The 18,829-nt window shown below is 42.6% G+C and overlaps 1 protein-coding gene and 1 non-coding gene across 5 annotated transcripts in view; one reads left to right on the top strand and one right to left on the bottom strand.

Annotated features, from left to right (window-relative positions):
• ANK3 (ankyrin 3) overlaps positions 1–18,829 on the top strand; it is a 348,893-nt gene that overhangs the window by 238,002 nt on the left and 92,062 nt on the right. For 3 of the 4 annotated variants that reach the window (XM_062214422.1, XM_062214423.1, XM_062214424.1), the window contains 2 exons: positions 8,329–8,452; positions 13,183–13,285. In XM_062214422.1, coding sequence (XP_062070406.1) covers positions 8,329–8,452; positions 13,183–13,285 — 227 coding nt within the window. Of the gene's footprint in view, positions 1–6,330; positions 7,002–8,328; positions 8,453–13,182; positions 13,286–18,829 lie in introns of those variants that run through there. The other variant, XM_062214425.1, reaches the window with a different exon arrangement.
• Positions 16,619–16,748, bottom strand: LOC133776438 (small nucleolar RNA SNORA30/SNORA37 family). Its single transcript, XR_009868385.1, has one exon. It is a non-coding gene; the product is annotated as a small nucleolar RNA SNORA30/SNORA37 family (small nucleolar RNA).

The following is an 18,829-nucleotide window of genomic DNA, read 5'->3' as shown; positions in this document are numbered from 1 at the left end:
GAAAATTTTTTGCACGAAAATAAATTTTCTAATTCCATTTTTCCATGAATTCTTTGAAGTCCCTTCGTCTAGTTCCCATCTTCAAAGGCAATCGCTGGTCTTTCATTCAGTCCACAGATTTATTGAGCACTCACTATTGCTTGGCATTGCTTTGGGCACTGCATAAGGAAGAAAACAGCCACCATGAAAAGCACCTGCTATCCTAGATCTGACATGGTGGTTACCAGTGTTTTGTACTCTAAGTTTTCTATAGCCAGTACACTGCAGAAGCTGAAGTAGGGCCTTCAAGTCAAATCAACTGACTTGATCCCATTTCACCATATTCTGAATGATCTTGGATTTTTTACTTCACTAATAAATTGGATTTCTCTTTATCTTGAAATGGAGATAACAATTCTGTTTTATAAGAATATGGGAATTAAATGAGATAATACCACACACATTGCCTAGAACATAGTAAATGCTCAATAAATATTAGTGTTAATTATAATGATCTGATCTCATTCTATTGTCTATAATAAAGACCATGTGATCAAAAATCTCTTTTTTAGAGAAAAATCAGTAGCCAATTTAAGTCTTCCATGTTTGATCAGTAACTGCTTCTGTTTTAGAATATTTGTTGAATTTCTTTTAGCAAACCAACTCCTGGTAAATCATCAGAAAATAGAGACTATGTTTCTCTTTGATTCTTTCTAATATAGAATTTTATGATTTCATGTAATGTGGAGGTTTTGATCTATTCATCTGGAGGTGTCTTATACTACTGATTTCAACTTTTCAGTGTTATAGAATTCAAACCTTGGGATAATCTTGCATTTCACAGAAGAATTACATGCTTCTGAGCAGTTTCTAACAATATAATTTGGTAGATTTAAGGACCTTTCTCTCTGATTTCAAGTCTCTAGACAGATGGGAAAACAACTTTGAATCTCTGGAAATGTAACAGAAGGATTCTTTGGTGATGGTCATCATGTAGAAAAAGATCAAGAGGAAATTACAGAGAGAGGGGAGGTGGAAGAGAGAGAGAAGACATGAACTTCTAGGGCAAGAAAACATGTGTAAATATTAACCCAAGAGCTGTTTCCTTTATTCAGCATAAAAAGGATCATTACTGGGCATAATGAAGATTGTAAGTAAGTTGAGTTTAGGGATGTTACAGCAGATACTTGGAATAAAATAGGAATGAGGGTGCGCCTGTTTGGCCCACCACCATCCTGATAGTCAATCTATTCTCTCCTTTCTTCCTAAGTCTACCTTCTTTCTTTCTTTTCTTCTTCTTCTTCTTCCTTTTTTTTTTTTTTTTTTTTTTTGCTTATGTATTTTCATCTACTTGAAAGGCAGGAAGAGAGAGAATGAAAGATATGTTTTCCATTTGCTGTTTCACTCCCCAGATGCCCACAGCAGCCAGGGCTGAGGCAGGCTGAAGCTAGGCACCAGGAATTCTGTCTTGGGTTTGCCACATGGGTAGAGAGACTCAAGTACTTGGAGCATCATATGCTGCTTCTCAGGATGCATTAGCAAGAAGTTAGGTGGGAAGCAGAGTAGCCAGGACTCGAACCAGCACTCTGATACAGGATCGAGTGTATCTGTTGCACCATAACAGCTGCATACCCCCCCCCCCCCGCCCCGCCAATTCTGTTCTATATTATTGTCCTGGTAGACAATGTAAATGCATCTTTGAATGACTGAGTATGATACAGGAAATCTCTCTAAGCCTAGTTCTTTTGACATAGGAACTAAGAAGAGTGGATAGGTGGGACACTGAAATGCAGGTTCTAAACAGCTTTGCTTGTTTGGCTCATTGCGGGATCAAGGAAGATGTGGGAGTTTTGTGTTCTTTATAAACATTTCCCAGGCTCTGGTATTTTATTGACAGAAATGGATTAACAGTAAGACCAGTGCTTGAAAGTTTCCAAAGGCATGAAGTCAATACTAAATGGATGAGGCTTCTTTAATGCCATTTGTCATGGGACTACTGGACTTTGTCTACAGTAATCACATAATGCACTACCCAGCCATCTCTAATTTATTAGGGATGCATTAGGCAGCCAGCGTGTGACCTCTTTGGCTCACCTTTGGACCTTGTCATTTTTCATTCCTGTCTGTTTCAGTTACCTATTACAAAATAACAACCCATCTCCAACCCAGTGCTTAAATTTATTGTCATCTCCCATGGTTCTTTGAATTAACTGGGCTCAGCTGGGATCTTGAGATCTTTCAGGAGATTGTGGTCAGATCCGCATCTGGGGCAGCAGCTATATGACCAGATGTCCAAGCTGCTGTCTGCATTCAAAAGTCTGGCACATCAGCTAGGATTGCTTGAACAGCTGAAAGCTGACTGGGCATCTCTTTCTCTCCCAGCAGCCTCTCTGTGTGGCTACTGTGAGCTTTCTGAAAAGAGATCTTGATCTCTTAATAGCCACATTTCTCATATTGGAACTGGCTTCCCCTGAACAGCTGTTTTAAGAAAGTCAGGAAGAGCCTGGAAGATCTGTTTGTATTCAGTTTCAGAGGTCATACAAAATCCTTTTCCCTGAGTTTTTTTTTGTTAAGAACTCTGGTCAATCCAGATTCAAGAAAGAGCACCACACACGAGCCTGAGTTAGAGACATAGTTCACTGGAGGCGAGGTGGAGAAGGCAACTTTATTTTAAGACTTTTTTTTTTAAAGATTTATTTATTTATTTGAAAGGCAGAGTTACAGAGAAGCAGAGGCAGAGAGCCAGAGAAGTATTGCATCCACTGGTTCACTCCCCAAATGGGCGCAACAGCTGAAGCTCAGCTGATATGAGGCCAAGAGCTTCTTCCAGGTCTCCCACACGGGTGCAGGACCCCAAGGACTTGGGCTATCTTCTGCTTTCCCAGGCCTTAGCAGAGAGCTGGATTGGAAGAGGAGCAGCTGGGACTAGAACTGGCACCCATATGGGATGTTGGCAAATTGACTTTACCTGCTATACCACAGTGGTGGCCCTTAAGATTTATTTTAGTCACTTGAGAAAATTACAGAGAGAGAAAGAGAGACATGCACACAGAGGTATCTTCCATTCCATTTGGGCTTACTCCTCAGATGACCACAATGGCTAGCACTGGACCAGGAGGAGGCCAGGAGCCTGGAATTCCATCTGGGGCTCCCACATGAGTGGCGGGGTCCACATGGACTTGGGTCATCTTCCACTGCTTTCCCAGGCATGTTAGCAGGGAGCTGTATGAGAAGTGGGGTAGCCAGGACTCAAACTGGTACTTATTTGGGATGCCAGCATTGCAACTTAACCCTCTGCACCACAACACTGGCCCCAGGAAGGCACTAGTAAACATTAGCTACCAACACTCTCTTTGCCAGAAAATAGTCAAACTTGTCTATAGCACACCTGTTACTCCATTGCACCAGACACTTCAAGGAAACATAAACACATACAAGTGCTTCTTGTAAGTACTCTTGGTAATATATTTTAACTAACTATATCTGGGACTGAATGACTGTCAACCATTAATTGAGTTGGCGTATATCAGTTGTACCTCTTGATAAGAAGGTGCTAGTAACCAAAATATTTTTAGGATTACATGGTAGATTAGAGGCAAAAACACTTGTCTGTTCATCTTATTCCTGTCATCTTTGGAACAGTAGTGTGTTGTACTACACAATAGAGTGTTTTGTTTATTGGCAGGAGACTGAATTAATTTTGCTGTAACTGTTCACTCATTTGATCAACAAGTATTTAGTGAGCACCTATAGTGATCCAGGTACTTAGGTAATGCAGAGAGGAGATAGTTCACTGCTGTGGTTGGGTTTTGCCTTTACCAGTGCAAATAGTAGCAATGTAAATATGAACCATATGCGTTCACAAAGTCACATGTTTAGGCCCTGGAGAAAGCTGTGTTGCAGGATAATAGTACCAGTACTCATGAATCCCTTATTTTGTGCTTTGTCCCCTTGCATGCCCCCAGGAGGTCTTAGGGTAGAGGCAAACTTGTCCTGGGTGTGTAGAGGCTGCAACTGTGATTCAGAGCAGGTAAATGGTGTTTCAAAGGTCATCTGCCTAATCAATACATTGTACAGCTTGGATCTGAACCCATAGCACCGACTGCACAATACTGCATTAAAATACCATCGCCTTTATTTCTAAATTTAATTTTTATGTCTTTTAAGAATATTTTCAGTGTTCTAAAATGCTAAGTCTATAGTTAACAAAAGGCTATTTTCAGTAGCTTTTGGCCGGCTGTATTGACCACTCCCATCCCCATCCCACTCAGGTTTCCTTTGGTTTCACAGTGATCATTTCTGAATTCTGAGAAAGATGAGTGAAGAATAATGGAGGGGCCGGCATTCGGGCACAGGAGGTTAAGCTGCCACCTAGGATGCTAGCATACCATATTAGAGCGCTGGCTCACGTCCTGACTGCTCTACATCCTAGCCAGCTCTCCTAATGCACCTGAGAAGGCAGTGGAAGAGAGCACAGGCACTTGGGCCCCTGCCACCCACATAGGAAACCTGGATGGAGCATTCTGGCTTAGGGCTTCAGCCTGGACTACCTCTGGCCATTGTGACCACTGGGGGAGTGAACCAGTAGATGGATGATCTTACTTTCTCCCTCTCTCTGTCACTCTGTCTGTTAAATAAGAAAATAAATCTAAAAAAAAATAATCTTTGAGGTGGCTTCTTTTTGGGAACTGTGCTTTGCTTGTCACAAGTCAATAAAGCTGTCCTCTGAGCAAAAATAAATAAATAAAACTTCACCTCCATTAAAACTTTACTGTTTACCTGTAATCAAGCTTACTATTTGAAAGGAGTGTTAAGTTGCTGTGGCATGGAGACTAAAGCCAAAACAACAACTCGCCTGTTTATTTGTGGTAGTCATGAATTCCAAAACAACTTCTGGGCTCCTTCACTATGCCTGGCCCAGGAAAGATACTGCTGCTCCACTAGGGGACCTCACGAGGTGAAGGGAGAGCGACGAGGATGTTTTTCCTGGCAATACACTTTCACAAGGGACGCCCTTGAAAGACTCCTACCTTCAGATTCCAAGCAAACGTGCACGTGCACGGGGTTCTAGAGACTCAAAGACTGGAGAAATGAGTCAGGTGGAGAAGTCGGAGAAAGGTGTCGTCAAGAGAGCACACCCTCCGTAAAGGTTCCGAGGCCGGGGAGTTTAGGGAACCCCGGGGAACAGGACGGCAGGGTGGGTGTGGACGAAGGGTAGCCAGAGGTGAGGCTGGCCGAGATGTCAGGGGAGGGAAGGATGCATCCCAGGTCTTGTTGGGAGGTTTGAAAGGATGGCAGTCACTGAAACAGGCTTTGCTGTGTAGTTGGGATTCGAAACGGAGATGTGAAAACCAGATTAATGCTCCGTCCGACAGGACGCCTCTTTCACCATGACTTCCGCTTCCATTCTTCACGGAGCTGGGAGATGATACTTCTCCTTGTGGTCGTCCCGTATAAGTGGCTCCTTTTTGATTTCTGTGTATAAGGGCACTTCAAAAAGTTCATGGAAAATGGAATGAGAAGATAAGTCTGGTGCAATTTTTTTTTTAAAAAAACTCCATATAAATCTTTTCATTATAGGCAATATCCATGAACTTCTTGAAGACTCCTATTGATCATGTTGATTACAGCTAAACTGGTCAAATTAAATCACTTAGGTGTCTTATCATCTTCATGTCATAAGAGTCACTCATTTATTAGTTATGCATTTGGCCAGGGAAAACAAACGTGCTTCCCAGGTCATCAGTTCCACAAATTCGTGTATACTTAGGAACACTTAAGGGCCTAGATGCACCATTGTGAGGTGCTGCAAACTCTCACTTCAGCAAGACAGTTTCAAAAACCCTTTACTATCTTTCTAATGGAACCGTGCAGCTAATAACTGGCGCGGCGGCAGCGGGATGGGGGAAAGTGGAAGTCGCCTCTCCGGTGTACCCACATGGAAGATGCAAGAGGTCCTGCTAGCTTTCTCCTCCCTTGCCAGCGTAAACAGGATGGAGCCGCTGGGAGAGGAGGCGCGAGGATTTCACAGCAAAGCGACAGACCTACCTGTGAGCATTGCGCCTAACCAGGGCCGCTCAGACCTGTTAGGCAGCCCCAGCTCTGGGCGGCGCGGTTCTCTGCAGTCACCCCTCCGGGAAGCACCGCCTAGTCCCAACCCGTGCCCCAGATAAAGCCAACCCCCCAGAGATCCTCCCCGCTCGTCTCCCTTAGGGAGAGAAAAGCCGCCGTCCCTCGGCGGGGCAGCTTCCCAACCTCCACTCCGGGCCAGGCCCTGCCTCTTTTTTTCCCCTCCTTCCACCTGACAGGGACCATAAATAACTAGGGCTCCTAGTGTTCCCAGCAGAGAACAAAGTTGAAAGTTTGCCTGGAGCTCCCAGCCACTCCCCGCCTGGGCCAAGTCTTTGTTTTCTTCTGATGCTTAGCCTCTACCTGGTTTGGCTGTTTTCTTCATTCATATTTGAGAAGAGTCGCTTCCTAATTAAATGCAGCGTCCTGCGCGCGCAAGGTCCCTACATTGCAGGCTGTCTCGGTTACCGGGTTAGGCATCCGAGCCCGGGTATCAAATTACCGAAAGTCTACACCGGAGCAGTCCTCATATTTACATACAAATAACTCATGGGCATGCATTTATGTCACCATTCGGCCCTTCTAGAGGCTTGCCCGAGGAGTTTTTGATCCAATCAGAAGGCGCTTTAAAAGGATGTCTGCGGAGTGATCAAACAGGGTCTTAATGAAGTGTTGCCAGGGTTGGTTTTTTTTTTTTTTTTTTTTCTTTGGGTCTGAAGTTTCGAAAATCTTGGAACTCTGATGAGTGGGAAACGATGGGTGATTCCTCAGCTGCCTACGAGGAGATGGAGCCAATGAGGGGCACTTGGTGGTGGTGAAGAGAGGATCCGACCCAGGCACTGGTTTGCTTGGGCTGTTTGGAGGTTGATTGCAAATCACTGCTTAAGGAATTCCTGGAAACATCAGGAAAGCGGTTGATCAGGCCAGCCCGGTGGAAATGGCTTTCCCAAAAAGTAAGATCCTTTCAGTTGTATTTGGGGTGTGCTGTGTTTGTTTCCGACGCCGTGGAACGTGCAGATAGTCCAGATGTAAATAATTCCTTCGAATAATCTCTTGGTACTGGGAAGCCGTGGAAAGCTGATCTGTTGAATTTTTGCGTTTGCAGAAACAGTAGTTGACAGTGTATTTTTAGACTTGATTGGTAGTTTAAAAGCTGAGTGTTTGTGGTTTCCTGAGTTGCAATGAATGGAAAATTGTAAGCGGTACTAAATGAAGAAATAGAAAAATGTTACGGGAGGGAGGGGGGAGTGGGGTGGCTGAATCACTTACCTTAGAGAACGCAGAGCATACACACTCCTGAGGTCTCTTGCCGCCAGCCAAGCTCGTGTCCAGGAAGGCAGTAAGGGTCATGAGAGAGAGTTGGCTTGTGTGTGGAAGGCACTTTGCTGCAGCCTTAGCTACATTTTGAGAAGGATGGGAAAACATCCCAGAGGGCAAAAGACCATTGAAAAACCTGCCCTGTCACTCGTGGAATGTGGTTTTTCCCGGTGAGGTCACGTTTCACATATGCGGCTCGTAAAAGTCTTTTTACGTAATTAACTCTTTGTGCTGAAACTTGAAGAACAATTTATAGAACCCTTCTCTCAAGCTGCAGGACCCCCCATTTTATCTCTGTAGAAGAGGAGAGTTGCTTTCCAAGCCATTTCCATCGCTGGGACAGCTGGCCTGAGTCGTTAACTTGATAGGTTTAGAAACGGTTCGGAATTGATGTGTTCCAGGGCCACCCAAATGGGCAGTTATAGCGCACAGAAATAACTTGCTGGTTTTGTACACAAGTCCCAAGATGAAATCCTGTATGGGAGAGAGCCAGGTTGTTTTGTTTTGGTTTGGTTTTTTTTTTTTTTTGGAAAAATAAATAACCTGTTCCCTTCCCACCTGTAATTTCAAGATCAGTCATGCGGAGGTGGCTCTTACTTTGCAATCTATTTCCATTCAGATGAGCTGCTCACATCCTGGGTGGGGTGAGCTGAACCCTGGGTGACAGAAAAGATCCACCCTGCTGGGACTGGGGCCTAGGGAGGAGGGAAGCTGGGGCAAAGTTCTAAGAGGCGAGCTTAAACCTGGAGGTCTTTCCACCGCTTACATTCACCGGTGCATTTCTGTACTAACCTCTGCAATACTTTTCCACCCTTAAGGACAGTTAGGAAAATTTACCCAGAGGATAGGGAAGGTGACTGTGAGACCCTGGGTGATTTGCTGGGCCCAGGAGCAGTTTTCTCCTCGACTGACATATATTCAGAAAGGAAGTTTCTGACTTGAGCTTGCTCTGTACCTCTGCAGGTGAGGATGCCATGACGGGGGACACAGACAAGTATCTTGGGCCGCAGGACCTTAAGGAGCTGGGCGATGACTCCCTGCCCGCAGAGGGCTACATGGGCTTCAGCCTTGGAGCCCGCTCTGCCAGGTACTTTATTGTTACTGGTTTTCATTATTGATTTAAAACAAGCATGATTTTTCATCAAGCCAGATCACTTTCATTTTTCACATGTCGCAGGATGTGCTCTTTGGATGGGGCTGTGAGTTTGGTAAAATGCTCTGGACTCAGACTTACCTGCTGTGCTCTTGTGTGGTTTTCTGTGTTAATCTCATGCGATGGAACATGTCAATCATTTGTTCTTTCCCCCCCCCCATTTGCAGTCATGCTTCAAGCCTAGTGACCAGTGAGCTCGCTGACAAAACTGGGAGAACCAATTTGGGTCCCATATTTCAAATTAAAATTTTGCTTTATATGGAGGAAGCTCAAAAAGTTCATAGAATTAAAAGATAAGTTTATTTCAGTGCAAAAAAAAAAAAAACCCACGCGTGTGAGAAGTTTTCAGAAAGGTCACAGAAAATGCAAATTATGAAAAACTATGCATGGGTTTCAATTCTTTTTGCATGAAAATAAACTTACCTTTTCATTCTGTTTTTCCACAAACTTTTTGAAGACTCCTTATGTTAAAAGCAACTTTTTTTTCTGGCAAATAGTGAAAAAGATACATATATGGATTGTTCAGTTTTCATTACTGAAAGAATAACTCATAACTGAGAGCTAAAAGAACATTCATGAAAAACTGTGGATTAAAGTTGTCTAGCAAATGTTCGAAGGTCTCTTCAAAATAGTTCCATTATTTTGTGTACAGAGGAACATTTTAGGGTACCATGTGACAACAAAAGTCACAGACAAGCATGGTGGCAAATTCATTCCTTCCAACCGAAGCATGAAACTTCTGTGCGTGGAAAACCTAGAGTCAAACTTTTCTTGTCAAACAGGACCTTGTCCAGCATTCAGAGACTTCTTTTCTCTGGTGTGGATTAACAGCATGTTTGCTGACAGTCAAGTTATTTTAAAGCTAATAATTAAACCTTCTAAGCCAGAGCCCTGAGGACATTTTCCTATAGTTTAAGGATCTGTTGTAAAAAGTTTCATTGTCTAATAGTGAGTGGCACTTCTCGCAAAGTAAATCTTGGAGTTTATTCCCTGTGTTGTTGGTATGGCTAGTTTAGATATGGAATTGATTTTTATGATGTAGTCTTTTTTTTTTTTATTTTTTTCAGAGAATTTTGAACCTCATAGAACATAGTAGAGCATTTTATTTATAAGTACATTTAGCATAGGTTTTTATTAACAAGAAGGGGAAACATCACTTTTTAAAAATAGGACACGATTCAGGTAATCATGCAGAATCTTAACTAACCTCAAGATCCTTTAAGATCTCGTGTCTATCTTATTTAGAAATTTATAGCTTTTGTAAACCAATAACTAGCTGTCTTCTCTTCCTCTGATTATATAAGACACATATTGTGAATCAATCTTTTGTATGTAGAAAATTGTAGCCACTGGTATCCAGTGAAATATGAAAGCAGAATAGTGCCTCTCATAATGTCTTTTTGTGAAGAGAATTCCAAGATGTTCATATTTTGATTGCCCCATTTTTTGTTGCTATTATATGTAGCTTATTTTTTTACATTGGCTACTCATGCTCAGAGGCAAATATTTAAAGCCTACAAAGCCAGTATTTTTAAAAGTGCATTGTTAGAGGATTATCCGATAAAAAATTTCTGAGTGTAACATTTGAAAAGGAATACATCAAATGTGTAACTCATTCAATCATAACATTTTTTTTCTTTTTTTCCCCCTGTCTGATTTTTTGCTTTCTATTTCTCCTGGTTTTGTTTCTAAAAATACTTTAAAATAGTCCCAAGGTCAGGTAAGAAGATGTGGCATTGTTACACACCCTCCCCTTCCCACACCTTTCTCATCTTGGTTTTCTTCAGCCTTGTGATGTGACGTGCTGTGATGTGCTGCAATGTGCATTTTTGTTTTCTGCTCAGCTTCCGTAAATGCGTTTTGCCATTCTGAGAAAATCAGCAAGAAATGAAATGTATCATAAGAAATGTTCCTTATGCAACATTGACAGAGTACTCAAGGCATTTCTTTGCCTTGACAAATTTTGTGTAATGCATGAAGTAACTGAAAAAAAAAAAAAAAAACATGGAGTTTAAAGAAAATCTATTAATTTCAAAGGCTGTTTGTTTGCTGGTTGCTGTTTTATTTAAGTTGTGCCTAGGTCTGTTTGTATAATTTTAGAGTGGAGAGGCATGTTCTTCTAACGCTTTGTGTATTTAACATATACATATACTGATGGCTACAAATAATGTAGTTGACCTTAGTTAAAATCAATTTAATTTCTTCCAGGCCCCATGCACATAATCTCCAAAATTAGTAGCTGAAAGTATCTCAATGTATTCAGGATTCACAGAGAAACTTCATGCATTTCATGGGCTCCATCTGCCTAATCCAAGTTGGCCTGAAGTAGGAGCTTTGGACGTGATGTAAAACGAAAGCATCTTTGGGCCCTTCTGTCCACAGCTCCCGAGCCTGGACTCTGTTCTGCAGTGAGCACTCATATAAATTAAAAGAAGGAAGAGATGTTGAAAATCTATCAGCAAATCTGAGGTAGATTTTAAATCTAAAATGAGAATAAATATGTAATTGTTTTTAAAAAAATCTTTTAAGTATCCATACATACAATGAAACCGTCTCATTCACCAGCAGTGTTAACGTATCAGGCTCTGGGAACCATAATTTAAACAAATGGATGCCTGATTCAGAGAGGGGAGCCTCCCGACACCTCTCAAGTCACATGACTGGAGCCAAGTGGAACATTGCTCCTTAGAAACTGTCCTGTCCAGTAGTATAGCCACTCACCACACAGGGCTATTTAAATTAAAATTAGTTAAAATTAAATGAAATGAACACTCCAGCTCTTCAGTCCCACCCACTTGCCACACTTCACATGCTCATTGGCCATATGTGGTCAGCAGTCACTGTTAATGGACAGCATAGATTTAGCCCATCTCCTTCAAAACACAAAGTCCCATGGGATGGTGTTGAGTTGAAAAGGCAACTTCTAATCTTAGGAAGCTTCTACAGTGTTTGAGAGAGGGGAAAGGACTGGAAACAAGATTAATAGAAATTGTTGTAGCTGCAATGGGGAAATGAAGAGCTAGGGGTCAGCTAATTGGACACAGAGGGCCTGGTTATGCAAGGGATCAGAGTCACGTGGCTTACTTGGTGAGCTCCTCTGTGTGAGGATAATACTGCCACAGTCATTTGATAAATATTTGCTAAGCATACTAAGTAGACTGGAGAATGACTGTTGAGAGAGACTGGAACCATCTGAGATGCTGGTGAAAGCTAAAGCTGTAAGCCTAGAAGAAGGTATCTACCTATCTGTGTAGATGCTTACAATAATGCTTATAATATCAGGGGACTCCGTATCTTGATGTAAAATATCCATACTTTTACATTGTTTATAGAAGAAACAGTGGAGAAAAGAAGTCGTTTTGTGCAAAGTGAGGAATCATCCCTTATTTACCTCTTCTTTGCTCTTTTCCCTGTCAAACACAAGGCAAGTCCAGAGCCAAGATCTGATTGATTGAGTCAGAAAAGAAACAATAAGCCACATTTAAATCCGGGCAGCTTAATATATAGGCAGTGAAAGGGGGTACCTTCCGATGCACTTTGTCCCCAGCTACAAGAAGACCCACCAGACAGAGGAGGCCAGAGACCTACAGTGCTGGCTGAGGGATGCTCATTGATGAAGAGGCGATTCTTCGAATTCTGTTCTGCAGCTCTGTTGCAAGGATTGCAGGACAGAAAACTTCGTATCTCAGTAGAGAGAGGGGGTGATGGAAAGCTTCTCATGACAGTGTCCTGGGTGAGATGGGAGAATATTTCCTAATAGCCCCTAACAAGCCTCCTGCCCCTCCCTGGAGGATCATGGGTATTCATTCTGCCACATCTCATATTAATCGCAGTCTGTCCTGCATGACCTGTGTGAATATATGCCAGGTCTCCAGGGTGGCATGGTAGAGCTGTCCTCCAACAGTCCTTTGTTCTATGGCTTTTTGGTCTAGACATCAGTGTGATGCGTGGTACTTCAGGGAATCAAGGGAGCTGCACTGTGGGGAGTTCAAGACCTGTATGGAGGAGTTAAGAGGAACTGGAAGAGAAAACAGTAGAAGGAGGAGGAAGAAAACAGAGCAGAGAAAGGGAAAACAACCATACAGGGCATCTGAGTGTTTGCACGGGGTCAGGCAGATGACAAAGAGGATCATGCAAGATACGTCCATTATACTGCTTCCTTCTTGGTGGTTTCTATGAGTGGCCACTGCAAACCAGTGCTCTCCAAATTTTAAACCCATATCTGCTTGCCAAAGACACGAGCAGACACATTCCACCAGACATGATTCCTTTCAATGGTGCAACCAGACATGGACCAGAAAGGAGAGTCTTACATAAGGCCTTATCCTAGAAAAATCTCCTTAAGTATCAATTATCCAGTTATCTGGTTCTTCTCAATTGTCATGTTGGTTCAGTTCATAATGAAACATCCAAAGTTTTCACGCATTCCATCTTCTCACAGACTTAACACCATGGGCCCAATTGTCAACAAACCTGATCATGAGTTTGTCTACCCCTAAGACACTTCCTCAAACATAAGGGATTTTATTTTTAATGCTTTTCAAGAAAAACATTTGTTGCTATTTTTAGCCATCTTGCCTGTTCTTAAAGTTGCATGCATTAATTTTCTTTTATTCATCTCATCATCATCTACCACTGTGAATGGTTAACTGTAAATACAACAGCCTCCGCTCCTTCAGTTCGGATAGGTCTTACACCTTGAACCGAAGCTCCTATGCGCGGGACAGCATGATGATCGAAGAACTCCTCGTACCATCCAAAGAGCAGGTATGCATCCTTTATAAAATGTTAGATTGTTAAACTTACGTTTGTATGATGGAATCAAGCGTTGTCCTGTGACCAAAAAATGCATATATTTTGCCTGTTAGATTTTGCATTTGAAATCTTGTGGTACTAGCCAATAAAAGACCAGAATCAGTTTTATTATAAGTGGAAACAACACTCTTCTGCAAGTGAGCCCCTTAGATTCCCCAGAAGGAACACAGAAAGTCTTAGAAAAGGCATAAACCTTTTTCATTTCTAGGCAAAATCTGTTTAAAAAGTTTTTAGGTCAAATTAATAATAATTGATAGCCAAGTTGCTGATATCCATATGAATATGTATTTTGCTAAAATAAAAACACTGTGCATGTATGTTAGAATTTGTTGTAATTGTTTTTAATAAGTCGTTATAGATTACATGAGTGATGTTGATTTCTTGGCTTCAGGGCTGCCTGTGATGGGCCTTCTCATGATGCAATGGTATTTTATTTCCTCCCTGTATCTCTGCTAAATTCATTTTATGTTTGTGCACTTTCTTCTTTTTAATGATTATGGTTGACTAGACAATGAGTTGATCTAAGAGGTCCAGCAGCATAACCCTGCAGGAAGACACAGGATGGCTGTAGAATCATTTCTTGATGCACACGGTCCCTGGTTTTAAATGTGTGCGCTAGTGATTTTATGAATTTTGAAGGTGGCTTAGAATATGTAAACAATGTAAAGAATTTGTAAGATCATGCTGGACTGACTTATTCCCTGTACAGTGAAGATGAACGGAAGCCAATGAGTGAGTGGTAGTCGCTTACCATAGCCCAGTGAGAGGCTGAGCAGTGGGCAGTTGTAGGATGTGTGTTGTACTGTACGGGGGACCTACTATTAACATTTTATTTACACTCTCTAAAATACCCTTAAGCAAGGAAACCTTATAGAGGTGAATACAATGATTAGGAAGACCCTTCCCATCCCCTCCACCCCCCCTCCCAAAAAATCCTTTGGGAAATGAAAGGTGCAATAGCATGTCGTGGGTTTATGTGGGTGTTAGTCCCAGAGAAAGCCTCCGTCTCAAATAATGAAGCTAAGCGCTTAGGGTGAGGTGTTGCCCCGTAGGTATTGGTTGAGTCTTTCTGAAGGACTCTGGGCATCATTCACTGTGGCCATTTTCCTAGACTAATACTCCTGCTCTCTTCATGTTCCCAATTGGAATGAGATGTTAGTGGATCATAAGTGCAAAAATGCCTGTTATTCCCCGTATCCTAAGGGAGCTTATAACATTGTAAGTGAAAGGAGACACCTTACTGCTATATAAAACGTGTGCCTAGAGCCTCCTGATAAAACGTACTTATGGCCCTCACACCATTGCCTATTAGCCGTTACCAAGATGTGCTCACTCGGGTCGGATGGAGGGGCAGCATCTACCCAGAGCTAAGGAGTGTGAAAAGAAGCAAAAGGCAAGGAGAATTTACAAAGTGAAACTCATGTTCTTTTAGCCAATTTGTTGCTGCTTAAATTTCAGAAACACCTTTGCCGACTTTTGAATACTTCTGTAGGCCAGTTGGACGGAAGGAGAGCTTAGGACGTCTTGAAACCTTGAGAAAAAAAAAATATCTTAAGGAAAACAGTAAAAAGAGGGAATTCTTTCTGTAAAGGCTGCAGAGTGCTCTGTGGACTGCTGGGCACTCCTTTGGAACTAGCGTGTTTAATGAGCACATAACGCTACTCAGGCTACACAAAGCAAATTGACAAAAGAGTTGAAAAAAACACATGAAAGGCGCACAGAGCCAGGTTAGGGACAGTGGGGGCATTTGAAAGTGTCCTGGAATATATCTTTATATACTATTAGGAAATGATTCAATTTCAGTAGTATTGAAACGATGCAGGCGCTATCTCTATTCTATTCAATGCTGATATTTTCAGGAAAGAAGCAGTTACAAGTCAGCTGTTTTATTTCCACATGGTGCAACCAAAAACCACATGTGTGTGTTTGTGTATAGAAAGATGAAGCAAATACTGCCGAACACTAATGGTTGAATCTAAGTGGAGGATATATCGGCATTCTTTTGAAAAGTTTGTTCAGCTTTTTAACTTTTACAACAACTGCAAAATAACTTAGAGGAAGAGGAAATGCAAATTCTGAAAAGGGTATATTAACTTTGTTAGTCCCTAGGTCTCAGAAGAGAATGCTCAGAAGAGAGGGGAAAGAGAGGTTGTCAAAACGAAGACTGTAGTTTCACTGTGCAAGACTAGTAAGAAGCATTTGCACTAGAAGTACATTTGGACACTTTAAATTAGAATTAAACGATAGCCAAGTATTTACATCTTTTGTGCCTCTATCTCTGTACTTTTACATTTTAAAATGTGGTTTCCACACAGTAGTGATTTTGTCCAAATGTGTGAAAGGAGTCCTTGGTACCTAGAATTCCTAAAGCAGTGGTGCATGGCTTACTGTCAGATTTAAAGCTACCTCATCGTTGCCCACTTAAAGTTGCTCTGACAAGTCAAGGTGGAAAATGAATAAAATGGAACTCTCTGTGCACTTCTCTTTCAATAAGAATAGGCTGCATGCACACAAAGCACTGTTGCCCCTTTGTTATCCTACTGTTTGGTCAGTTTGCACATTATCCACAGTTCAAATACAGTGGAGACCCAGGATGAATAGTGTAGGCCCACTGTCCCCACACTCTTAGGCACCTGCGCTGGCTGAAGGCAGGTGTTGGTGCCAGGATTGGGGAAGGAATACAGAGATGGGAGAGGTAAACCCATCCCCACTCCATGTTGGGCCTTAATCTGGGGTCGGGCATTTGGCATAGTGTTTGGGACAACCACATCCCATATCAGTGCCTAGACTGGAGCCAGTCCCAGTTCCACTTCCAATTCCAGCTTCCTGCTAATGCAGACCCTGGGAAGCACCAAGTCATTGATGTCCCCAGAAGCTGAGTCCCTCCCACCCAGACTGAGTTCCTGCCTGGTGGATACAGCCTAGCCCACCCTTGTGAGCATTTGGGAAATGAGACAGCAGATGGGTGATGTCTCTCTCTGTATGTCTGTCCTTTTGTGTCTCTCTGCCTTTCAAATAAATAAAAAAAATTAAGAAACACATGATTAGTCTGTAAACCACTTAACTTACACCCTGGATTATCAAGAGTGGACTCCTCTTACTGTATTACAGGGTTATCTATGAACTTCCGTACCTGGGACTCATCATCTGTAGATAGGATCTGAGAATGGAGCTGTAAACAGGCTCATGCCTTGAGTTTGTTAGGAGCTTTTATTGTCAAAGCAGATGTGACTCAGTCCAGCCTGGTTAAGAGAATCACTTAGAGAACTTTTATTTATTTACTTTCTCTGTCCCGTTGGGTGACAGCTGCCACCAGTACAGTCCCACATCAAAGATACAATCAAGGGTTTTCTCTCAGCACCAGTTGCCAAGGTCTGGCCCCAGTGCCTGGGGGAAGGACCTGTGAAAGTGCTAGACTGGGGAATTTTTCAAGACAGTTGCTCAGTTCCTGATTGAATTGGCCTGGCCTGGGCATGGGATAAATGCACCCAGAGTTGAAGGCCACTGACTCAGAGGTTCTCAGCTGGAAGTGCACAGGAGAGGCACCTGTGGTTTTTTTGTAAAAGGAGCTGCCTGCAGAATCGGAATCTGCATAGCTGGATTCTTGGGCTTCTGTGGGTTTTTTAAGCTCCATGGGTGATTCTGGGGTGCACCTTTCTTTAGGAATCCCCCATCTAAGGCCATATAGACAGGAAGCTTTGTATGCATGTGTAGGCTAATCAGTGTCCGATGCGTGAGTACAGATTTGTGTGTGTCCGGTTGTTTCAGAGCATCATCTGTGCGTGGCGGCATTTCACCAAACAGGAGTAATAAAGGGAGGAAAGGGATGGGTCCAAACTGAAGCCCGAGTGTCTGCATGAATGTTACAGACGACTGCTTTCATTTCTTCTGACATAATTATTGAAAGCGACTGTCTGGTGTGGCTTCTGTAATGACTGTGTGATGCAGATCAATCTTCATTACATAAGTGGATCGCTACTCGCTAGATGCCTTACGTGCCAGGATCTTAAGTGCTGCATCTGGAGAGGTTCTTCGTGTCACATCATCACATGGCGAGAGCCATCCGTGGTGGGACAGAGCAAAGCGTACTAGCTTGGGTCTCTTCTCCTCTTCTCATAAAGCCACATATGCCATCATGCGAGACACCACCCTAACAACGTTTAATCCGAATTACCCCTCCCCCCCAAGACCCTATCCCAAAACTATTAACATATGACTTTGAGGATAAAGTTCACAAAGATGAGCTTTTGGAGAACACATTCAAACCATAGCAGCCCTCATGCAATAGATGATTCCTTAACTCCGTCAGAACGAGGAAGACACGGAGGCAAAGTGAACTTAAGTCACCAACCCCAGGGCCCACAGCTTGGAAGTGGCAGAATCATTGGTTATCTGGCTCCAGATTGCAGTCCCCTCACAGGGTATGTGTCCCAAGGAGGCAAAAAGTTTGTGAACAAGTCAAATTAAAAGATATGTTATTTTGGTACAATTTTTTTTTTAAAATCATGCATAGTTTTTTCATGATACACATTTTTCATGGACTGTTCGAAGACTTCTCCTATGTACAGATTTCAAAGTATTTTTTGTGCTAGTAATAAACTTTTCATTCTATGTTCCACAAAAGTTTTGAAGTACCTTGTATTTAGCAGGCTAGCTACTTCCTTCGAATGATCCTACAGGTTATAAGACCAGAAGATTATGTATTACAGACAGAAACATTTAATCCAATGATTTCTTATAGAGTTAGGCAAAGCTAGAGGAAGAACACAAGTCTCGGCTGAGCTGCTTGTGCGGCACTCACCCCTTGCGGCGGCAGTGCTAGGATCCGACACATCTCCGCTCCGCCTTGCTTCTCAGTCAGCGTATTTACAGGGGTCAGAAATCTGTCTTCCCCTGGAAGGATGAGGACCAAACTGGCCACTCAGAATTCTCCTTTCCCTGGATTATGGTGACCACGTTAGGGTGAGCGGTGAAATCTGAGCAATTTTCTGGGACTCAGATTTGAGACTTGTGTAACCTTTGAGTTGAGAAAAGCTCCACTGAGCTTGCAAAGCTATAAAGATGGCATAAGCCTAAAGCTGCCGTGAGTGGCGCATTAGGAGCTGTGATTCCTGCCATCACCTGAGCTGCGACTAGATTCGGCCAGGCCTGTAGTTAGTGCCTCCCAGAATTTCTTGCCACATAAATCAGTAATTTAATTTCAGTCTCTGCCCAGCCATGGGGAAGGGCTGTCTTATTAGTTTATTTTGGATTTCTTTAAACAATTTTTTTTCCATTTTATTTGGAGAGCAAAAAGAGAAACACAGAATCTTCCATCCACTGGTTCTCTCCCCGATGCTGGCAATAGCCAAGGCTGCGCTAGACTGATGCCCGGATCCTGGAAATCAGTCCTGTCTCGGAAGTGGGTGGCGGGGACCAAAACATCTGAACTGTCTCCTGCTGCCAAGTGATGTCTGAACTGCTGCACCAAGCACCCACCCTTAATTTGGGTTTTTG

Source organism: Lepus europaeus, chromosome 17, assembly GCF_033115175.1.
Source record: "Lepus europaeus isolate LE1 chromosome 17, mLepTim1.pri, whole genome shotgun sequence".
In the NCBI taxonomy this organism is placed as follows: Eukaryota; Metazoa; Chordata; class Mammalia; order Lagomorpha; family Leporidae; genus Lepus; species Lepus europaeus.
The sequence above is the reverse complement of the archived record's forward strand: the minus strand, read 5'-3'. Positions and strand labels throughout refer to the sequence as shown.